At 41.0% G+C, this 23,104-nt stretch overlaps 1 protein-coding gene across 10 annotated transcripts in view; it reads left to right on the forward strand.

The window, feature by feature from the left end:
* Cdk12 (cyclin dependent kinase 12) overlaps window positions 1–23,104 on the forward strand; it is an 83,429-nt gene that overhangs the window by 54,740 nt on the left and 5,585 nt on the right. For 4 of the 10 annotated variants that reach the window (XM_046420352.2, XM_046420350.2, XM_046420349.2 and 1 more), the window contains exons 13-16: window positions 908–1,360; window positions 5,889–6,306; window positions 19,069–19,171; window positions 19,616–19,709. In XM_046420352.2, coding sequence (XP_046276308.1) covers window positions 908–1,360; window positions 5,889–6,306; window positions 19,069–19,072 — 875 coding nt within the window. In that variant the 3' untranslated portion in view covers window positions 19,073–19,171; window positions 19,616–19,709. Of the gene's footprint in view, window positions 1–907; window positions 1,361–3,098; window positions 3,587–5,888; window positions 9,834–19,068; window positions 19,172–19,615; window positions 19,757–23,104 lie in introns of those variants that run through there. The other 6 variants (XM_046420346.2, XM_046420347.2, XM_058571581.1 and 3 more) reach the window with 5 other exon arrangements.

Genomic DNA, 23,104 nt, shown 5'->3' on the forward strand with positions numbered 1-23,104 from the left:
AGACAGTTATTCATTCTAAATATATCTAAAGCTGTTAAAATGAACTATCATAACAAAATAGTTTTCCTGTAGTACCATCAATTTTTCTGAACCGTATGTGATTGACTTTCCCTCCCTTGTCCACCCCAAATTGGCTACACATTAGAATCATCTAGGAAGCTTTAAAAATATATACTCTCAAATAGTTGACAAAATAAAAATTTGTCCTAGTAATTCTTATATATAGTAAAGGTTGAAAATCACTGATCTTGAAAAGAATATAGGTAAGTGGCCTGGGAATGTAGTAGCTCTTTGTTAGAACACTTGCCTAGCAAGCATGAGGCCCTGAGATCAATTCTCTAGTATCAGCCAAAAAAGGGGAAATAACAGATGAAAAAAGAATACATGGGAGATATTGTGTGTGTGTGTGTGTGTGTGTGTTTGGTTTGTTTTTTTTTGTTTTTGGTATTGGGGATTGAACCCAAAGCCTCACATGTATTAGGCAAGTGCTCTACAATTGAGCCACATCCCTAGCCCTTAAAATGAAATCAGGGGTCTGGGATTGTGGCTCAGCGGTAGAGCGGTCGCCTAGTTCAGGCGGGACCCGGGTTCGATCCTCAGCACCACATAAAAATAAAGGCGTTGTGTTGTGTCCATCTACACCTAAAAAATAAATATTTTAAAAAAATGAAATAACTTTTACGCATAATACAGATATGTTTTAGTTAATCCTTGTTTATTTAAGCCAAAGTATAAGAATGACAAATTATATCATGACAGTTCAAGGCATGAAAAATGAGACTTCAAAATGAAACTTTATTTCTTGAATATTATAGTTCACTTTGCCAATTGAAGAAGGCAGAGGGCCCTTGTCTGCCTTAAATTGATCCTTGTCTTCTCTTACACTGGCTCTACTCTCTCCCCACAGGCCTTGGTGACATCACACAGCAGCTGAATCAAAGTGAATTGGCAGTGTTATTGAACCTGCTACAGAGCCAAACTGACCTGAGCATCCCTCAGATGGCACAGCTGCTTAACATCCACTCCAACCCAGAGATGCAACAGCAGCTGGAAGCCCTGAACCAGTCTATCAGTGCCCTGACAGAAGCCACTTCCCAGCAGCAAGACTCAGAGTCCATAGCCCCAGAGGAGTCTTTGAAAGAGGCACCCCCTACTTCTATAGTCCTGCCTTCAACAGAACAGACAACCCCTGAAGCTTCAAGCACACCAGCTGACATGCAGAATATGTTGGCAGTTCTCTTGAGTCAGCTGATGAAAACCCAGGAGCCAGCAGGCAACCTGGAGGAAAACAACAGTGACAAGAATAGTGGGCCACAGGGGCCCCGAAGAACTCCCTCAATGCCACAGGAGGAGGCAGCAGGTAAACAGACCGGTCATGAATCTCATTGAGTTCAGGTGCTGTTGATCCTCTTAAAAATCTCTTTAACATTTTCTTTTTCACATCAAAGGCATCAGTTTCAGTTTTTCTGTAACCTAGTCTACAGGAGAACATAGCACCAAATGATGTATTTCTTATCCAGCTTCTTTTATTTAAGTTTCAAAGTTTCTCAAAGCACCTTGCAGATATTGTTTTTCTACTTCCTAGGATGTAGGTAAGTAAAGTCCCCCGTGTTCTTCCCAAGAAAACCACAACCATAGCTAGTGATGGATCTTGAACCACTGTGTGTATGATGGCCAGCTTTTCCTGGAAAATCTAACTTCCAAACAAACCATTATCAGTTTGTACTTCTTTACTTCTAGTGGAGTGGATGCTGGATACAAGTCTTACCTGGAAGATACAGACAAGAAAACCCTAATAAAATATCATTTTAATTTCCTGAAGAATAAGTTGGGAATAATTCTAAATAGATTGTTATTTAATGCCATACATTTCCTTTACCCAAAAAATAGCATATAAAAATGTTCCTTTAAATCTGTGTTCCTGAAAGAGACGATGGAATGGACCCCAGATCAGGAAGTGAGCATTATAGGGGAGGGGGGGGGTGAAAAAGGGAATGTTATACTTTGATGACCACAATATGCAATTTTTTAGAGGGAAAAGAAGTTTAAATTCTCTAATCAATTCTGATTTACAGTCTATTTGCAAAATCTTACTTCTGAAAGTGTTTTCAACTTTTTGGAAATTTTCACTGTCCATGAAGACCCCATGATTTGGGGAATAAGAAGAGGCACCAGGGCTGAAGAGATATACTAACCTTCAACTTTAGGGTCCTGCATTCACATTTCATATGGGATTGTGCAGAAAGTATATGCTTTATTTTCACTGGAATGAGATCAAAAATATAAACTATTTTTCATATGTAAAGATTTTTAAAACTGGAAGATAATAAAATTAATCCCTTACTTTACGGATAGGAAAACTGCATTCCAGGGAGTTTAAATAAATCCGCCTATGGTTCCTCTGCTGATTATTGGGAGAGGCAAAAACTAGAACTCATGTACTCATACTTCTTTATTCATTTTTCCACTGTGTCATGATTCCAAATATTTGTTTTGTTTTTGTTTTATTTTTTATTCCAATTGTAAGAGACTCCAAGACATGGAGTAACTGGACAAAGCTATCTAGAACTAAGCAGGTTTCTTAGGGCCAAGCATGGTGGTACATGCCTGTAATACAGCGGCTCAGGAGGCTGAGGCAGGAGGATCACAAGTTCAAAGCCAGCCTCAGCAATTTAGTGAGGCCCTAAGCAATTCAGTGAGACTCTAAATAAAAGATAAAAAGGGCTGGGGATAAGACTCAGTGGTTAAGTGCCCCTGGGTCCAATCTCTGTACCAAAAAAAAAAAAAAATCAGGCTTCTTTGCTCATCTCTCAGGTTCTGAATTCCCCACCACACCTCCCCTAAAATTCAGCTCAAATCAAAAGACCTGAAAAAGTAGGTCAAATTAATGTAATGATTGAAAGAAATTTACCCAGAATTGAGCCAACAAAGTATCAACCACATGATGAAATTGAACTAAAATTAAGACCTGGCCTATGGTCAGAAATTGTTGGATTTACATCTCATAGAGTAGAAAAAATGCCACAAATAATTATTGTAGTCACCCCTTGATTATTCAGTTTGTCTCTACCATGTCTTCCCTGTTCTTATTTCTCCAGATGCCTCTTATTTGGCCATTTCACTGTTCATTAGCACTTCCACCAGAGGGTAGACTGCATAAACCAGAGAAGTTGACACCTATCAGTTTGGTTACTGTTTATTATCTATTTGTTGGGAAAAGGTAATGGTTTTAATTTAATGAGTCAAGAAGTTTATATTTATTTTAAACCTCCCTCTATTAGTATGGAACTCTTAGGGACTGGCAACATTAACACTTTAAGAACAATATGATTTGTAATTTGTACTTTATTTTTAATTCCTTTATGAATTTTATTAAATAGTTCTTCATAATCCATGTGCTTTGTTACTTTGAAATAGAATTTTCATTTTATTTATGTGAAAGAATTTGAGCCTCCAAATTAGTTCTATTGAGAAGCAATTAGACTATATATAAAAGGCAAAGTTTAAATATGAAAAATGGAATAGCTGAAAGAATATAAGTTTAGGGCTGGGGCTGGGGCTCAGTGGCAGAGCACTTGCCTAGCATGTGCAAGGCACTGAATTCGATCCTTAGCATCATACACAAGTAAAATAAAGGCATTCTGTCCATCTACAACTACAAAAAAAATAGGGAAAAAATATAATTTAAATTTGTCCACTTTTGCAATTATGCATTTTTAAAGTTGCTTGCTCTTAGTATTAAAAAAAAAAAAGCGTTCGGGGGCGGGGGAGGGGGCTGGGGTTGTGACTCAGTGGCAGAGCACTTGCTTAGCATGTGTGAGGCACTGGGTTTTGATCCTTAGCACCACAAACAAAAAGTAAGCAAATAAAATAAAGGCATGCTGTCTATCTTCAACTACAAAAAAATTTTAAAAATAACAACAATAACAAAAAGCAGTATTACAGTCCATGTAGAGTCTCAAAATACTTTTAAAAAGGGTTCTGCCTGGCATGGTGGCACACAACTTAATTCCAGCAAGTGACTCAATAGGCCATGGCAGGAGGATTGCAAATTCAAGGTCAGCTTCAACAACTTAGAAAAATAAAAATGTCTAGGGATGTAGCTCAGAGGCAGAGTGCCCCTGGGTTCAATTCCCAGTACTCCCCCCTGCCCACCCCACCAAAAAAAAAAAAGTGTTGTTGATATTCTTATGTGGAGAGAGATGTAGTGTTGACATCAAAAGGCTCTAAAACCATGGATGCTTATACTACCTTTAGCCCACCTTTTTTCAGGATATCTGCTTTCCAATTTGTGGATTTCCCATAGCTAATACTTTCCTCAGATTCATTTTCCCCTGCCACCTAGTCAACCAGCCAGTCAACAAGTAACACTGTGGGTGCTGCATATAAGGTGAACAACTCATCCCTGTTCTGTCCTCATTTTTAACAATCAATTGGAAACCCCCTCATTCCCAAGAAAACTGGGACAATTGGTCATCCTGCTTGTATGTTACATATAGCATCTGACTTCATCCTAATACTGCACAACCTTAAAATTTTTGTAGTTTTTTCAGAGTGCATTCATCTGCATGCTTATGGAATGCAGACTTGTTTCCTGATTGTATTTACAAAATATAATCAAGGTAAATATGAAAATATCTGCTTATAACTAAAAACAGTTTTTGACTAATGATTTTATATCACTAGTTCAGATAATGAATGGATTATTTTATGGATATTTTAAAACATGCTATCATGGGAAAAAAGAAAAATTGGTCATTGGAAGATATTCAAAACATTAAACCTTTTCTTCAGCAGAGTGACTTCCAATTTTCCAAAGGCACTGTTCTGACTATACTTCTTATTAGTGTTTTGTATGTCCTCAAACTCACATGATTTTTTACCAGTCTCCTCTGGTAAAAAACTCCTTGGCAGGAGTTCATTATCAGACAAATGATTGCCTTTCTTAGGCAAATTTAAACACCAGTAGAAAAAATAAAGTCTGGGGAAATGATTTAGGAAATACAAAGACCTTTCTAAAGATGGAGTGTAGTATCAATTAGTATCAATACTAAGTTCTTGACTGTCTCCGGGATAAACAGGTGTTTATTAGCAACCCATTCTGCATGACACCGCTGTAGTGATTTTTTTCATAGCATGGAAACAATCTTGAAGGTAGGAAAACAAAATAGAAAATTATGATAGAGTACTTTAGTCTTCATAATAACTGTAACATAGTAAACTGAATGGCAATGTGGTGATTAATATCCCTTTCTTGAGGATATGAGTTTGAGGAGAGGTAACTAAAGTTTGAAGAAGCAAGTGTATTTTTACACATGATGGTAATGAGAAGTTTCACGTTATTTCTTTTCTCCTGTATATTTTTTAAGTTCTATTTCAGGTTAACCTTATATCATCAAATGTTTTATAAATGTATTAGCCAAATCCATGCAAGGTCTCTGTTGTACAGCAAGATTTTGTCCTAGAAATGTGACCACAGCATGTATATTGTTCCCTCTAATCTTTCTTACTGGTTTATTTTCAATAATGTTTTGCTCTAACAACAAAAAAGGGATGGGGAGGCTGCCAACAGTCTACATATTAGAACAGTTCTTTAAGGAAGGAAATGGAGGAAATCTCAGACAAAAATCAGGACAATCATTCGAAACATGATCTTTTTATACCAACTGTTTAGGCCAAAATGCATCTATTTTACTTTTAATCACTTGATTTTATTTATAAATTGCAATTCCCTGATCCCAAAATTTTATTCTTTATATATCTGGTTACTTGTATTGATATTTGTTTATGTTGGGCAGTGTGTGTCAGTGTGTGCTTGAGTGTGTGTTTGTGTTTATAATCACATGTGATTTTTAAGATGGTGTTTAAAAGAAGTAACCCTTCCACAGCATGTCCTCCTCACATTCTTCCACCAGAGAAGAGGCCCCCTGAACCCCCTGGACCTCCACCGCCGCCACCTCCACCCCCTCTGGTTGAAGGCGATCTTTCCAGCGCCCCCCAGGAGTTGAACCCCGCCGTGACAGCCGCCTTGCTGCAACTTTTATCCCAGCCTGAAGCAGAGCCTCCTGGCCACCTGCCACATGAGCACCAGGCCTTGAGACCAATGGAGTACTCCACCCGACCCCATCCAAACAGGACTTACGGAAACACTGATGGGCCTGAAACAGGTTTCAGTGCCACTGACACTGATGAACGCAACTCTGGTCCAGCCTTGACAGAATCCTTGGTCCAGACCCTGGTGAAGAACAGGACCTTCTCAGGCTCTGTGAGCCACCTTGGGGAGTCCAGCAGTTACCAGGGCACAGGGTCAGTGCAGTTCCCAGGGGACCAGGACCTCCGTTTTGCCAGGGTTCCCATAGCATTACACTCGGTGGTCGGGCAACCATTCCTGAAGGCTGAGGGAAGCAGCAACTCTGTGGTACATGCAGAGACCAAATTACAAAACTATGGGGAGCTGGGGCCAGGAACCACTGGGGCCAGCAGCTCAGGAGCAAGCCTTCACTGGGGGGCCCCAACTCAGTCTTCTACTTATGGAAAACTCTATCGGGGACCTACAAGAGTCCCACCAAGAGGGGGAAGAGGGAGAGGAGTTCCTTACTAACCCAGAAACTTCGGTGTTCTGAAAGTTTCCTTCCCTATCCCATCTTTTCATCCAGTCCTCTGAACCTTTAATGAAATCACTTGCCAGAGTGAGGTAATCATCTGCATTTGGCTACTGCAAAGCTGTCCGTTGTATTCCTTGCTCACTTGCTATTAGCAGGCGAATTACAAATAATGATGTGGGCATCAGTTCCCCCTGGATGGGTTATAGCCAGAACATGTACTTCAACTCTGCCTAGGAGATACAGTAGAGAATATGGAGAGGGTCATTAAATTGAAAAGTCAAGGTTATATTAGTTTATTGCCTGCATTTCTTGAGCAGAAGAGAGAACAGTTTGTTTTGAGATGGCTCAGGAGAGGCTCTCTTTGGTTTTTAAAGTTTTGGGATTTTTGGTTGGTTGGATTTTTTTTTTTTAATGGTTTCTTTCTTTTGAATTTTAATTTAGATTTTTTTCCCCTTTAAAGAGAATAGTGTTCACAGAATTTGAACTGTTCTTAGGCTTTTGCTAGAAGGAAAACAGTGGTCTGGCTGATTTAAATAAATGTTTCCTTCCTCTCCACATCTCACTATTTTTGCTTTTAAGTGAACACCCCTCTCCCCCACAATTGAGCATCTTGACCGTATCTTTTTTCCAAGTAAATTACTCATCCTTAAAGTTTATTACACTTTGACAAAAGATATGCCCCTTTCCCTGCACATAAAGCAGGTTGTAGAAAGTGGCATTTGGGGGCAAGTAGGTAAACTTGCCCAGTTTCTTTCCCTCCATCTCTTGTCTCTACCTCTCCCTCTCTGGCCCCTCCTTCTCTACCTTCTCCATCCTCCTCTGTTTTTGAGGCATTTGTTTGGAAAAAACATCGTTGAGATGCCCAAGAACCTGGAATTTTTTTTTTTTTTTTTAATAAAGGAAAGGAAATTCAAACTCCTACATTGTTCTCTGTAACTCTTCAATTCCAAAATGTTTTGGTTTTGTTTTTTTGTTTTTGTTTTTTTTTTTAAAAAAAACATGTTCTGATGGGGAAATTGATTTGTAAATGTGGATAGCCTAGGACATTGCTCTGAGCTGTGGTTATAAAGATGATGCCTCCATATACCTAGAGGGCTAATGAGAGCAGTTAGTTTATTGTTTACACATATATTTTTATGTCAAAAAAGAAAAAAAGTTTCAAACAGAGCATTGTGATATTGTCAAAAAGGGGAAAAAGCCCTGAAAATACATGGAAATGTAACCTAGTTTAGGGTGGTATTTTTTTGAAGATACATCAACACCTGATACCTTTTTTAAAAAATAATTTAAAAACAACATATCGTGAAAAAAAGAAAGAAAGAAAAAAACAGTATTGACATGTACACATCCCAGCATGTATATCCTTCCAATTATTTAGGGATTTTCTTCCAGAGAGATTTGATTTTGGTTTTGGTTTTGGTAAAAAGGTTAAAATGTAACTTCCTGGCAATAATTTTGCCTTATCATATAAACAGGAAATGGAAGAAAAAAACTCTCAGGGTTGGATAACTTGGGAGGCATCTCATTCTGGCTTCCATTTCTAAGAGTACCAGCATATGGAGTGTTTTAAAAACAGATACATGTCATAATTTATCTGCACAGACAGACCTTCGTGAAACATAGGTTAGTCCCTTTTTACAAAGAAAAGGCAAACATTCTTTCGAATCTTGGAGAATAGTTTAAAGCTCAAGTGAAGTTTCATGTTTCAATGCCAAGTTCTTATATTAAAAAATAAAATCTACTTATGACAGAAAGGTGCATTAATTTAAAAAACTTTAAAGAAATGAGAAGAACCCTCTTCAGATACTTACATGAAGATTATTTCCTCCTGTTACTGAAAAGATAGATGTTGGTGTGTGTATTTGTTTATTATTCTCTGGTTTTTGGTCTGGCCTTGCCCTCAGGGCCAAACATTGATTAATAAGAGAACCTTCTAGCCTTTTTGGTTTAGTGGCGTTTATACCAGTGTGTCAAATTAGATTTGCTAGGCACACTGATATACTATCAGTAAATTGCATTAAAAATTCATCTAAACCTTCTGTCTGTTGACTTCTTAGTCTTCAGACATGGGCATTTGTATTTTAGAATATTTGAATTTGAGGTATTGGTCACCCCTCCCCTGTTTTTGATTAAAGAAGCTGAGCCTGGGATACTTTTTAAAGTATCTGTTCAGTGAAAACAGAATTGTTTTCCCATTGAATATGAATAAAAGTATATTTTTCATTGTATTTTGGTTATCAGCAGTCACCAATAATGTTTTTCCCTCCCCTCTCCCACTCCTTATTTTTAATTATGCCAAATATTCTGAATAATATACTTAAGCTTCCATTCCCCCATCCCTGCTAGGGAAGGGGGTGGGTGTATGTGTGTGAATGTATGTGTATGTATGGTCCCATCTCACCCCCACCCCCATTTTGGGAGTCTGACCTTTAAAATGGGGGAAAAAAAAGTTTGGGAAGTTTTGACTATTTCTGAAAGCAGAGGGGGAAAAGATCTCACTTAAATATCCTGGAAATCTGTGTGAAGGAAGAAAAGGTATTTCGTAATTTTTCAGCTTATGTTATCTATAAACATGATGGAAGTAAAGGTTTGGCTGAATTTCAACTTGACTATTGGAAAGTTACAAATCCGATTAATTCCATTCAAAAGTGGTTTTGGTTTTGTCTTAACTATTGTACCGTGGAAGATATTAAGTCTATTAAATACATTATTTTGAACAGATGAGAAATCTGATTCTGTTCGTGAATGAGAGGCAAAACTGGTATGACCATGATTTTGAAAACAAATTTGCTTGACCCAGTTGCTTTAGTTTTTTCTTCAACTGTCCATAGGAAACATAAGGATTTGAAAACATCATCAGATCTAAATGTTTAAAGCCAGGGCAGTTAGCACAAATTTGTAAGTAGGACTTCTGTTAGCTTATGCCATAGACATCACCCAACCACTTGTATGTGTGTGTGTATATATAATATGCATATATAGTTACAGTGCTAAATGGTTACCAGCAGGTTTTGAGAGAGAATGCTGCATCAGTAAAGTGTCAGTTGCCACCTCATTCTCCCTGATTTATAGGTTCCTGACACTGTATTCCTCTCTCTTGTTTTTGCCCCCCATCGGGTGTACCTTGTCTATGTACAGATATTTTGTAATATATTAAATTTTTTTCTTTCAGTTTATAAAAATGGAAAGTGGAGATTGGAAAATTAAATATTTCCTGTTACTATACCACTTTTGCTCCATTGCATTTACTTCTAATTTCTGTACCTTCTGAGCATATCTAATTGTGTATAAAAGACATTTTACCTCCACTTTATCTTAGAGGTTCTCTGTCTCAAAAACACTATTGATTTCATAAGCTACCAAAAAACTTTCTCAGAGTTTTTGAAGAGGTGCTTGAAAACACTAGACTAGAAACTAGAGAATAAAAAAAATAAATAGGGAAATCCATAAGGCCTGACTTATAAAAGAAAAAATAGAACTAAACAGTTACACAAATATTGGTGGCACCCAGCCATCAAAAGAGTTGAGCTTCATGTACCCTGACTCCTCCTGACAGGAGAGGTAAGTGGGTTTGAGCTCAATAGTCATCGAGGGAAGTTGGTAAGAAGCTGTTTAGATCCAAAGAATAATCTCTTAAACCAGGCTCTCCACCATCCCACCCCAACCCAGTTCCCACAATGTTATAGAGCAGGGTCAGCATGGGCATTAGTATACCCAGAGATTTCCCAATGCCTGCCAATCCAGAAAGTGAATCAATGTTGTTTAAAGGTTAAAGTCCCTATTATTATTTCAAAATAATAATAACTTGGTTATTTCAAAAACCAAGTGGCTCATGCCTGTAATCCCAGCAACTCGGGAGGCTGAGGCAGGAGGATCTCAAGTGAGGCCATCCTGAGCAACTTAGACCCTAAGCAACTTAGCAAGACCCTGTCTCAAAAGAAGGGATGGGATGTGGCTCAGTGGTTAAGTGTCCCTGGGTTCAATCCCCAATACCAAAAAGCAATTCTATTTGTAAAATTTTTCCTATCTCCACCTGAAGAGAGAATTATTTTCCTTTCCCTTTAATGGTTTAGAAGACTGAGGATAAATTTTCTCCTGTGCTACAATCCTGCTAGTTATGACAAGTAGGTAGCCAGCAGATAGAATTCATCAAGAGAAAGGATTAGGGAGGATGAGTATCTGGAAGTTGTAAGTGGGGTGAGCAAGTTGTACAAGGTCAAGGAACACCCTAGAACAAGGGGAGTTAGGAGCAAGTTGAAATTAAAAATAGCCGATGATATGGGTCGCCAGCCTGTTTTTGAATCTTCAGTTTTTGGTGTTGCCTTGCCTTTGGACTAAGTCATGTCCTCTTTACCCAGGAGATTGGAGAGCTAAGATTGTTCCTGTTTCTGGAATTAGGTGTTCTGTTTAGTCTCCAGAGAAAAAGAATTAGTTTTACATGTTTTTTTTTTCTTTGTAGTTGTAGATGGACAGAATGTCTTTATTTTATTTGTTTATGTGGTGTTAAGGATCAACCCTCACACATGCTAGGCAAGCGCTCTGCCACTGAGCTACAGCCCCAGCCCAGTTTTATGTCATATATATATATATATATATAAAGTTACAAGTTCGTGACTAGGGATGTGAACTCGTATTGTTCCCACTTTATAGCAGTGGCTCTCTTTTCAAATCTGTGCCTAAAAATCGATCCTAACTATCCTGGACATTTTCTTTATCATACTCAAAGTCATTTCTGATTAGGAAACCATACTTTTCAGTATCTCAGTTTCTTAGGCACAATTCTCCCAGACAAGCATCCTTAGTATGATAAAGCCAGGGCCTCAAAGAAGTTAACAGTGATGCTAAACTGGAATTTTTGTTTTTATTATTAAAGATTACTCTATAACTTGGCTCTTTTTTAGCTTTTGAGTGACTTCACAGCATAATCATTTTCAAGGGCTGAGTGGAATGGAATGGGGAATTCCTCAATGAGGAAATACTCTACCATTTCAAGGGAGAGGGACTGCCAAGTGTTCTGTTTTTCTGAGAGGCAAGGTGAGCATTCCTGGACACTTTGGAAGATTTCATTATCCTGTGTATGGCATTTCTCATCTGTAGGAATCCCTCTAGTGTTTCAACTGCCTTGTGAACACTCTTAAATCGGAGATTACTTCAGCCAGGGTTGGAAGACTACGGGAGTATGACACCTGAAGGAGTCATTGGGGTACTCTACCACTTCTCACTGTAGGTGGCTATTTCTCACCTATTCACCCACTTCTTTTTTTTTCTTCTTGTTTTCTTTCTACTCACCATCCAACTAGAGTGATGAACAGCTACCATAGGTATTGATTACTTAACCCAGCTGGGTATTTAATTATAGTTGTCTCAGTTTTGGTTTTGGCTTTTGGCTTTTTGATGATACTGGGGATTGAACTCAGGTGCTCTACCACTGAGCTACATGCTCAGCTCTCCTTTTTTCTTTTTCTTTTTCTTTGTTTTTTGAGACAAGTTCTTGCTAAGTTGTCCCGGCTGGCCTCAAACGGGTTATCTTCCTATCTCAGCCTCCTGAGTACCCAGGATTATAGGAGTTTGCCGCTGCGCTTGTTTCATCATTTTGAAATGCCTTTAGAGGTGATTCAGAGGACAAAGGTCTATTCAGATCCTCAACTTATGGGGTAGGAGGTACAAAAGCAAAATAACCATATGTTCTTATTGCCAAGAGCTATGAAAGGAACTTTTAATTCATGTTATGTCGGGCAAAGGAGATTGTTTTTCTGGTCATGGAAGCCAGAGAGTCCTTTCAGTTTTCCTGCTTCCCCTCTTTGAACCTTCACTTCTTCATCCTCTTCTCCCTTATCCTGAAATTGTTGCTTCTGCTTGTAACATTTCTAAGTTCAGTTGCAGATGGTGTCTGTGGGAAGTAAAGCTTGGTCAAAAAAGAGTTCTGGTATCCAAGAAAATGTAGATAAGGCTTGCAGGGTTGTCCTCCCCCCCGCCCCCGGTGATTAATCACTTGGATGCCAAAATGTTTTGACCACTGGGTGGCTCTCATATCGCTTATTTCAAAAATTAGTCGTCCAAGTTTGCAATAAAGAGGCTAATGTGATGTTAGTCCTTAATACCCTCTAGAAGGATAATTATTGGTGAAGGCTTCTCATCATACAGTCCTTAGCTTTACAGCATGCTTCTCTAGAGAAGCATGAGAAGATATAGCCATAAAATAAGTTCATTTAGATATAGGTTCCCTAGGATCTAGAAGTAGATTTTTGATGTCTTGCTCTGGCATAGTTGTAAACTAAAGAGAGTGTTGATAGTTCCAAAGGAATAAGGGCTATTTTATGCCTCCTTGAGGGAGGGCAGCATGAAGAAGCCTTTAAAAAGATTACAATGTAGTGATGCAAGCTAAGTGAAGAACAAAGCCTGGATCTTGGAGGGTGTCTTTTCTCTACCTGAGGGGGCTATCTGATGGGGTTGTCTCTCCCTCCTATGTCTTAGAATTTCAACTATACTTGATGAGCAACACCCTTGATGTAAGGATCACCTTGTGGACAAAAAAACTAACTGTACCATGCTAATGCAATTTTAAATGCTTTCCTGCCTGGAGAAAAACAGGATAAGTTTTAAAGCTTTTAGAAAGTTTAGGAGCCTGGTCTCTCTGATTAATTCAGGAACTTCTGAGATTGACTTTGCACCAATATTTGTGATTTAGAGGATCAAGGTCACATAAAATAAAGCCATATAAGGAGGTAGAAATAAGGGTAAGAAGGGAGAATTAGAGCAATTTGGTAGCCAGGTTGCAGAAAGAGAGAGGAATATGAGATGGAAAGAAAAATTATGGTTGGGCTAGTGAAATTTAGGGGATGATTGCTCTAGAGGTTCACAGTTTACTCCAGTGAGGTTCCATTAAGGCATCTCTGTGAGTAAAGAGTTTCCCTTGATTCACAGGAGTATTACCTTTAGGGTTAGAGGATGGGCTTAGAACCCTTAAGCTGGGCCATAATTTGAAGACATTTTTTCTACAGAGGCTAGAGAATGTAAACAATATTAAGCAAATAACTTATGATACATTTGTGTAGCACTGTTAGCTACATAGTTGAAGAGGATAAGGAGTAAGAAGGAAAGAACATGATAAAATTGTGTTTTTCAAGTTTTAAAACTCTCCAAGTAGATTTATGTATTTTATGTCAATCTAGAAACTAATGTTATTCCTCTTCCCTTATTTTAGATGAATGAGGGCAGTGCATAGAAGAGCAGACAAACCAGAATTTGTGAACTGGAGTTCCAGAATGTTTGTGCTACAAAAGGACATTAGTTTGTTTAGTTCAATGCCATCTTTGGCCAGTAAAAAAAGTTTAGAAAGGTGGAGAAACTGGTGTTGGGAGAAAGAAGGAAGAAAAGGGGAACTAACCTTAAGTATTACCATGTGTCAAGCTCCTGTCTCACTGTCTCTTCTTTTTGGCTTTGGGGAGGAGGAAGACAGGAATGGTGTGTCTCTTGCCACTATGGGTTCTTACAGGTATCCATAGGCTTAAAGTAGGAGAAAACAGTAGTGAGTGTGTGGGCATTGATTGGATATTTGAAGGGCTTTACTTAGCAAATTACTGTCTTGGTTCTTAGGCACCTTGAGACCAAGGGCTGGAAAGAAAAGACATCCATCCCTCTTATTGTCCTGAGCAATATGTAGGAGATAAAGGGAAGTGGTAGACCACTTTTTCCTTTCTAACCACACAGGACTAACCTAGAGGAAATGAAGAATCAGCATTTGAGATTGAGGTTAATCTAAGGAACCAGACAATTGAAAGGTAAATAACTTCTCCATTCCTAGAGACTATACAGTGAATCAGCAGGTGTGATAGGGAGCAAGATTACTTTTGGCACTGAGATTGATTTTCATTCTAGAAAGTCAAGTCATGACCCAAGAATATAGGATTTAATCTTAGAGAACAAAACAAGGCTTCTAATCCTAAGGCGTCCTCAGAGAAAATAGTGGAAAATAGTGTTTATACACTATGAATCAAGGAAATAAATTCATTTGGTGACTGTGCTTTTTTCCCCCCGATTTTTGTTCATAACATTTTGAAGTCATGAAATTGAATTTGTGATTTTGAAAAGTGTTAATTTTGGGGCAGGTGGGAGTCTGAAAACAGACAGATTTAGATTGTATTCCTCTTGGTTGTTTGGTATAATATCCCAAGAGTTATACCATGGAGACTGCTTCAGTGGGGAGGGGTAATATCATTAGCAGAGTTATGTCTTGAGTAAGTACATCTAGGGGTGGGAGGAGGTTGAAGGGAGGTCTCACTTTTAGGAAGCTTCTGAGCCTAGTATGAGAGATGAGTCTTAGGCCTGGGACAGGAGTGGGGAATCTATATTTTTAAGTTAGCATATTAAGTCAAGTTATAAAGTAAGAGTATACTAACAAAGAGGAAGCCAAATCAAATAATTAGAAAAAGTGGCGTTAATAAGAAAAAATTCTTTGAAAGTGAGAGAAAGGTGAACAGAGGGAGGAGACTTATGGAAATGTATTTTGGGCAGAGGGACATGAATTGACCTAGGATGGTACAGGAAAGGGTATTAGGAAATGAAGTTGGAGGTGCAATTTTCTTGGCCTGAATTGAGGAATTGGAGCTGTGTGGGTTTTTTGTTGTTTGTTTGTTTTGTGCAGGGGATCCAGGGCCTGATACATGCTAGGCAAATGTCCCAGTCCCTGTGTATGAGGAGTTGAAATTTGGTTTGGTAAGCAGTAACAGAAGTGAGCATGATGAGATGAAAAATTATTCCAAGGACTTTGCAACTGCAGAGTTCTGTAGAATATTGTTGTTATTGCCCATACCTGAGGCAGTAAAGCCTACAGTAGACTAGGAAAGGGGGAATCAGAAGAAATGGAAGGGGGTGGTCCATAGGAATTAGGCTTGCTCAAAGTTTAGATGTGAGGGGAGAGACAAAGATGGCCTCCAGATGATCCCAGGACACATTTGTGCTGCTGATAATGATGGAAGCTTGGTAAGAGACAGCTTTGTTTTTAAGGAATAAGTGTTTATTAGCCAACTGATGTGGTGTGCCTGTCTTCAGTGTTGCAGAGTCTAGAAGGGGCCCTGTCCCTGGAGAACCGTGGAGCATGTACTGTGTCCAGATGGTAACCTGCACCCCACCCATTTCAGGGTGGGGAACCAGACAAGAGAGTCCCATTGCTGGGGTGTGCCCACAAACTTTTAAGGATGCTAGTCAACTTTGGATCTGGGAAAGAAAATTCAGTTTTTTGGTTTTGTCTGTCAGTTTCTTCCCCTTTAATGCCTTGAAAATGGGATATGACTAGCCTGTGGCAGCATGTGCCTGTGGATGCACAATTCTCTGGCTTGATTCTTGGAAGGCCTTTTCCTGTCCCTCCCTGGGGGTCATTTGCATCTCTGGTTCCTGCTCCTAGAGCCATAAAGTAGGAGCCCCCATTTATTAATTGGGTTGGGACTAGGGAGGGGGTCGGCAGGGGACTCTTTAGTACGGCAGGCGGGGGTCTTCCCGAATGAGCCCATTAGGCAGCCCCAGCGGCAGCTGAAACGGGGCTGCAGCCAAGTCCTCTCCGTTTCAAAAACCCTCCATCGCCTGCAGCAGATCAGAACAAGGCCTGCGGGAGCCCTTAGCTTCTGATTGCAGCTGTGAGGAAGGACAAAACAATTTATAGGAAGCCAAGTAGCTCCTGTCTCACTGTCTCTTCGACTTTGGGGAGGAGGAAGACAGAAATGGTTTGTCCCTTGCCATTGTGGCTTCTTATATGTACCTATAGGCCTAAAGTAGGAGAATATAGTGAGTGTGTGGGCATTGATTGGATATTGAAGTCAATGCTGTGGATTATTTACATGTCCTTTGCTCTATTCATTCCATCTACACAGTTATGTTAGATTAGCAGCTACTGCTTACATGGGGCTCCCTAGGGCAAAGTTGAGGGGGTGCCCAATCTGAGATGGGGCATGCTTATCAAACTCCTTCCTGCCCCATACCTGCCTTTTGTTTTATCAAGATTCGGGGTCAGAGTATAGATTCTCTCCTTACTTAATTTCCTCTTTTTTAATTTTTTAGTTTTTGATGGATCTTTATTTATTTATTTATATGAGCTGCTGAGAATCGAAGCCAGTACCTCGCACATGCTAGCCAAGCGCTTTACCACTGAGCCACAACCCCAACCAATTAATTTCCTCTTAATAGAAAGGGTTTGGCACTTAAAGGAAGGCCTCCTACTGGGTCTCACCTGTCCCTTCAGTTAAACCTGCAGGAGGAAGGCAAGCATCTACAGGGGACCTTCTCTAACGTGGTGCAGAGAGGTGTAAAGGGCAGGAATATTTCACTTCCTAATGCATGGATACTTGACGTGACTTCTCTGTTAGAGAATCATACATTGCCAGAGCTAGAAAAGAGGTCAGGTAATCCAGGCTCTCAGTTTACAGAACAGAAAACAGGTTTAAGGATGGCATAGTACCTCACCCACAATCTCACAGTTGGTTTAACCATACTAGGACTAGATCCAAGAGGCCAGAATCTTAACCTATATGAATATAGAGCCTCCAACTTTAAAATCCCCTATTCCTGAAAACCCTCAGCTTCCTCAGAAAAGGAAAGAAACTGAGATTTTGAAGGGGGAAGGACAGAGATTGGAAGGTAAAGGTAGGTTTAAAAGTCATTAATAGAAAAACATTTTTATATTTTTACCTTAAAGGATAACATCTAATGACATGCAAATTAAGCACTTTTTATTAGAGCTCTTTTTCATTGGGAAGCAAATGGCAGCCACAGCCAAAGACCCTGATGCTCTCAGAGTTACTCCAAATTTCAGAACACTTAGCCACTATCTCTGTAGGTTGGAGGAATAGAACCTCAAAGGCAACGTGAGGAATTAATCCCAAATCTCAACTCAGACCCCTTTGTATTACAAGATGGCTATATTGAAAAGAATCATCCTTCTGACCTTTTAGATTTTAAGCAAGCAGTATCAGAACTAAGTTACCACAGGGAACGGGTTTGTGGCATTTATTTTATTTTCCAAAAATAAGGGGGGAAATGAATCAAAATGAAGGTAGAAAGAAAACATTTCATCTGCTAGAAAATTAAGGTAGAAGGGGGGTCTCTGAATGACACTAGATTAGAGAACCCAAAACAAAATAAGATACTCTCTGAGATTACAGGAAAGTTGTGGGGGTAAAGGGAGCATTACCTCTCTCATTTTATTTTTTTAGTGTTGAGTTGTTTGGAAGGTGGTGCCTCATGGTGGCCTAAACCCTACATGGTGTGCTCAGTTGTCTAATCTGCAGGGCAGGTTCTGTAAATCATCTCACTCTGGGCTAAGTCTCACTTCTCCTCCTGGAACCCTCCTGGATACATCCACAGTCCCATGCTTTCTCTGAGCATATGAAATCAGGAGCCCCTGATGAGCAGAGAGGACAATGCTGAAGGGAGAAAGGCACAACTGGACAGCTTGGAGATAAGAGTTATGGATATAGTTGGCAGGGGGTGCAGGGGATCTGCAAAATGAACATTGCGGATGACAGACAGATCCCAGTACATATTCTTTACATTTTGTCCATTATGCCCTAATTGATAGCATAGGGGAAATGTGGTATTGCTTCCCATGCAAATTTGTATCTGCCCTGGGAATATATGATAGACCTACTTGCCCAAATTGCGTCAAGTCTGTTGTCCTACAAGTCTTTCTGTGTTTTTTTTTTAATTTTTATTTTTTTGTAGTTGTAGATGGACACAATGCCTTTATTTGTTTATTTTTATGTTGTGCTGAGGATCGAACCCAGTGCCTCACGCATGCTAGGCAAGCACTCTGCCACTGAGCTACAGCCCTAGCCCAAGTCTTTCTGTTTTATAGTCAAGATCCTTTTGTATCTCAGAGCCCTTCTCAGAGAAGCTGTGATGGACAAGAGAGTCTCAAATCTAAGCTGGTGATCTGATCAAAAATTGAGTGATGGGGCTGGGGATGTGGCTCAAGCAGTAGCACGCTCGCCTGGCATGCGTGCGGCCCGCGTTCGATCCTCAGCACCACATACAAACAAAGATGTTATGTCCGCCCGAAAACTAAAAAAAAAAAAAAAAGATACAAATTAAAAAAAAATTGAGTGATCTCCTCTAAGTTATCTTCTTGCCTAAAATTTATATTATATTAACCATTAACCTCCGTTGCCTTTTATAATTCTGTGTTTCATAGCTTCTATTTTTGTTGAATTCTCTATCTATGAATACAGGGACAATGGTTTTGTCTTTATCAACCTGGGAGACAGAAATCTGGAAATGTAACTCTCTGGGAACATGCTTAAAGTTTATCTAAAACTTTGGGGGGAATTCAGGTTTTAAGACATTGGAGAAATGGCAGCCACCACTCTCACTGTTATCTGCCAACCTCATGCTTCCTGTGCTAAAGACGAAAGACCCTCTTTGGTGTCTAGTCCCTTGTCTCATGTCTAATGTAGCCTGTCATATTCCTTTACAGGTGACAGTAGTAGGGGTGGCCCCTGAGGAATTCGGTGACATCCATCAGACACCTTGCATTCAGAACCTGGCAAATTCAGTCTCTTCCAAGAACTTAATGCCAGGTAGGGACTTAAGGCCAATCAGAGGTCACTATCTTCTTTTAAATGTAATACCCCCAGCCTCACTGTACCCTGATCTCAGGGAAGTTTCTTACCCTCAGAGATCTCCAGAGGAGTTTTCTTAGCTTTTTAATTTGATGGCTTTCTGGTGTCCTATCTTCTGGTTAACAAGTTCTTCCAGCTAGAGTAAGTGACTCCCTTTCTTGGCACCAGCATTTCATTCCTGTTGTTTCCTCTTGGCCAGCTGTGTTAATAGATATTTCCTCCATGCTGATGTGGTTACTCACTTTCAGCCCTCTCTTTAGGATGGCTGCCCCACTCACCCACTACCCCTATCATACACAAAATACTTCTTTTCCAAAAAGCTATTTTCTATTCCTTCAAATCAAGATAAAATAGTGATGTCCCTCTCCCTTCCTCTAACCAGCTTCTTCACCTCCTTTCTAGGTTCAATGGGAGACTGCACCTGTCCGAACACTGTGTGAAATACCAGAAGTAGATGCCTGCAGCCTGCTTCCTCCATTCCCAATGCCCAAAGCAGGTGGGTCACCTGGCTCCAGTGCCCACCCTTGTCCTCTTTGCCTGGTGGTAGGTATGCTCTCCCTTCTCCTAATCCCAAATAGGGCCATATTTCTTTCTGGGAGTAACATTTTTTTTTTCTCTTCTTCTTCTTTTTTTTGAGACTAGGTCTCATTATGTTGCCCAAGAAGCAATCCTCTTTGCTAAGTAGCCTGCCAAGTAGCTGGGACTACAGACATGTGGCAGTGTGTCCAGCTTTTCTGATGGTATTTCTGTTGTTTATTATCTCCAGCAAGAAGACTCAACTCCTTGTCTTGCTAACTTTCAAACCCTTCTCTTCAGAGAGTCCCTCCAGCTATCAAATATCCATTCCTTTTTCTGTAGTTCAGAACCTTTCCCCCCATTTAGTGGGTATAGAAAAGAACCAGTGATGGGGCTGGGGCTGGGGCTCAACAGTAGCATACTCGCCTGGCATATGTGAGGCACTGGGTTCGATTCTCAGCATTGCATATAAATAAATAAAATAAAGGTCTATCAACAACTAAAATAATTAAATAAATAAAAATTTTAAAAGGGAAAGGACCAGTAAGTAGATGGTCTTTGAGGCTAGAGGGGAAGGGAGAGGCAGTCCTTTTCTTGGGAGCTGGAAGTCTGAATCCCTAGATGTGCATCCTAGTAGAGTACCTGGATCTTTTCAAGGAAAGGTATTTTATCTGGTGACTGTTTCCCAGGATTCAGATCTTAGGCTCCCAGAGTCTTTCTGACTCTACTTATTCCCAGACTTCCCTGGGAAATGGAAAATGGATGACTGAAGGGAAGAATCAGCTGGATATTGCTCTTTGGAATTCAGGTGTCAGCTTTCCTCTGGGGCCTTTAAAGAATGTCAGGGGGGTCAGAGCATCTTCCTGCCTACCAGGCCTTAGAGTGACATCATCTTTTCCTCTTGACCCTTGGCTTCCTCTCTCAGCAGCATCCCTCTTACTCCTGCAATTCTGATAGCTCAAGCAGCACTCCCAAATAAGTACCTTCGCTGAGCAAGGTGCTGCTTTCCTTGAGGCAGATGCTTTTGAGTTAGAAGTGGAGCAAGTGAAACAGGGTAGATAAGAGGGCTGAAGCAGATGTTAGAAATCAGGAAATGTCCCTGGAAGTAGTCACCTAGGAGGTATGTATGGGCTACCTTGATGGTACAGAGAATACCAACATTTATAACTCTTACCCGCCAAGCAGGATGTCTGATTCCTCAAAGCAACCATACCAGTCAGGCAACTGCAGTATTGGTTTCTGCCACACGAGGGCACTGCTGACCAATTAAAACTCACACCTTAGCAGACAATTTGGGTGAGGGCACCCTTTCTCCTTGACCTCTCAGAGACACCCCCAGAGAGTCTGAGAGCTGAGGGCCAAGGAGTCAGAAGAATTAACTGGAACCACTTGTTCTTTCTTTAAAATGACTTAAGACCCTAAACACTGCCCTAGCGGCCTGCTAGCTCAGTGCACTTCCAGTTGTGCTTGGAAAGCCCCTAGTTCCAGGTACTGAGCAGTTCACACAGGTGCTCTCTCCTTCAGGGTATAACAGGTTCTAGCTGTCCACCCCATTGTCCCCTTGCCTCCTGAAAATTGCTTTCTGGCCCAGAGGGTGGGGGTGTCTATGGTTTTTAGGGGGGAGAATATTTTACAAGTATTCCAAGTGTCTTTGTTAGTGAGAAAGTATTGGGGGGCTGGAGACTGAAAAAGTGTGTCACCCCATCATCTCTTCCAGCACAGACCTGAAGAACTCATGACAGTCTAATAGATGTGTTTAGACTGAGTGGCTGGAGTACACTCAGGATACCTCTAGGCTCTGAGCCAGAAAAGGTGTCAGAAAACAGGATGGGAAAGGGGGCTGCTTTGGTCCTTGTGCCTCATACCCACCCTATGCAATGTCATGGCTCTGTTAGTGATGCCAAATGGCCAACAGGCTTCTACAGGAGTGAGGACCCCACAATTGACCCTCAGTCTCCATGAAGCTCTTCCAGTCTGAATAGGCTCAGGGAGATGACAGAGGTCCTCTTCTTCCTCCTCCCCCCATGCCTGAGGGCCCCTCCCCAGGAGGACAGCTTGATTAAACAGTCGGTGCTACTGGAATTACTGCACAGCTGGCGCTCCCCCCAGCACCCTGAGCAGAGCAGCAGTGCAGATTAAAATCTCCAATTAGCGTTACAGTGAAGTGAGGAGGTGCTGAGGCTGCCAAGGAGGCCAGGCGGGGGCCCTGGGTCAGCACCCCCACTCCTGCCTGGATTCTGAGTGCCACTCTTCATCACCCTTTCTTCTCTAACTCCTCTTCAATGTGCTAAGTGCCTATTAGCCTTGTATCACTTGGGGCTGGAGGGCTTGGGATGGGGTGGGGCAGATGTATAACCTGGAAAAATCTGGGGATCCTTTAAGGATGGAGGAGCATGAGAATGGTCAGAGCTTGTCCTAATCACAGCCTGCCAGCAGCCAGGCCAAGGTGACTTCCCTCTAGTGCTACTGCTTTTTGCCTAAAGAAAAAGCAAACAGAACAGGTCCCTCTAAGCCCTCTTTCCCATTAAGTACTTAGGGACATGGTACCCACATGAACATCCATCTTTGTATATTTGATCCTATCTGATCCATCTGCTCCCACCCAAATTATGGCTCCTTCCTCTCTCCCTCTCTCCCTCCCTCTCCCTCTATCTTTCTCTCAGCTTTCCTGCAGGAAAGGTACAGCCAGACTCAGGAGCATCACCCTGCCCTGCCACCTGGGTCCCATCCGGCTCCTCACTCCTTGTTATCTTCTTCCTAGTTTGGGGATGAGCCGAGATATGCCAAGAATGGAAGTCTCAGATCCTCCCAACCCCTAAATATTACACACCATTCTAAGATCCTTCTTTCATTTATACTCCGTCCTTCACGTATCAAGCCCAGAAGCATGGCAGCAGAGCTAACCATACCCTCTGATTGCCCTCTGCCCCTTTAAGGGAAATGGAGGTGGGTACCCAGCTGACTGAACCTACTCACACCTCCAGAAATTAGACACCAGGGCACGGTGCCACCCTCCCAGGCTGGCACATGCTACCCTGGCAGAGGTTCAAGTAGCCCCCCCATCATACTCCCACCCCTATGTCTTCCTCTACTCTCTCCCTCTTTCTCCGCCCCCCACTCTTTTCTCAGCTCAAAGCACAGCTGAGCCTTAGAAGGAGGGGTGGGGGTGGAGAGACCAAGCTGGGGCAAGGGGGTGTAGAGCTCCAATAGCACGTTTTCACCTGCCATTTAATTGGATGTATTTTTAATTAATGGGACCTCAGGGACCAACATGAGACAATCTGATCTCTGAATAGGGACAGGGGAGGGATTGGGTAAGGGAGGAGGATTGGGCCACTGGGTGCGGTTACCGGGAACTCGGGCCCATCAATCACT

Source organism: Marmota monax, unplaced genomic scaffold (assembly GCF_021218885.2).
Source record: "Marmota monax isolate L192 unplaced genomic scaffold, Marmota_monax_Labrador192_F-V1.1 WCK01_AAM20220418_F8-fsc00064, whole genome shotgun sequence".
Lineage (NCBI taxonomy): Eukaryota > Metazoa > Chordata > Mammalia > Rodentia > Sciuridae > Marmota > Marmota monax.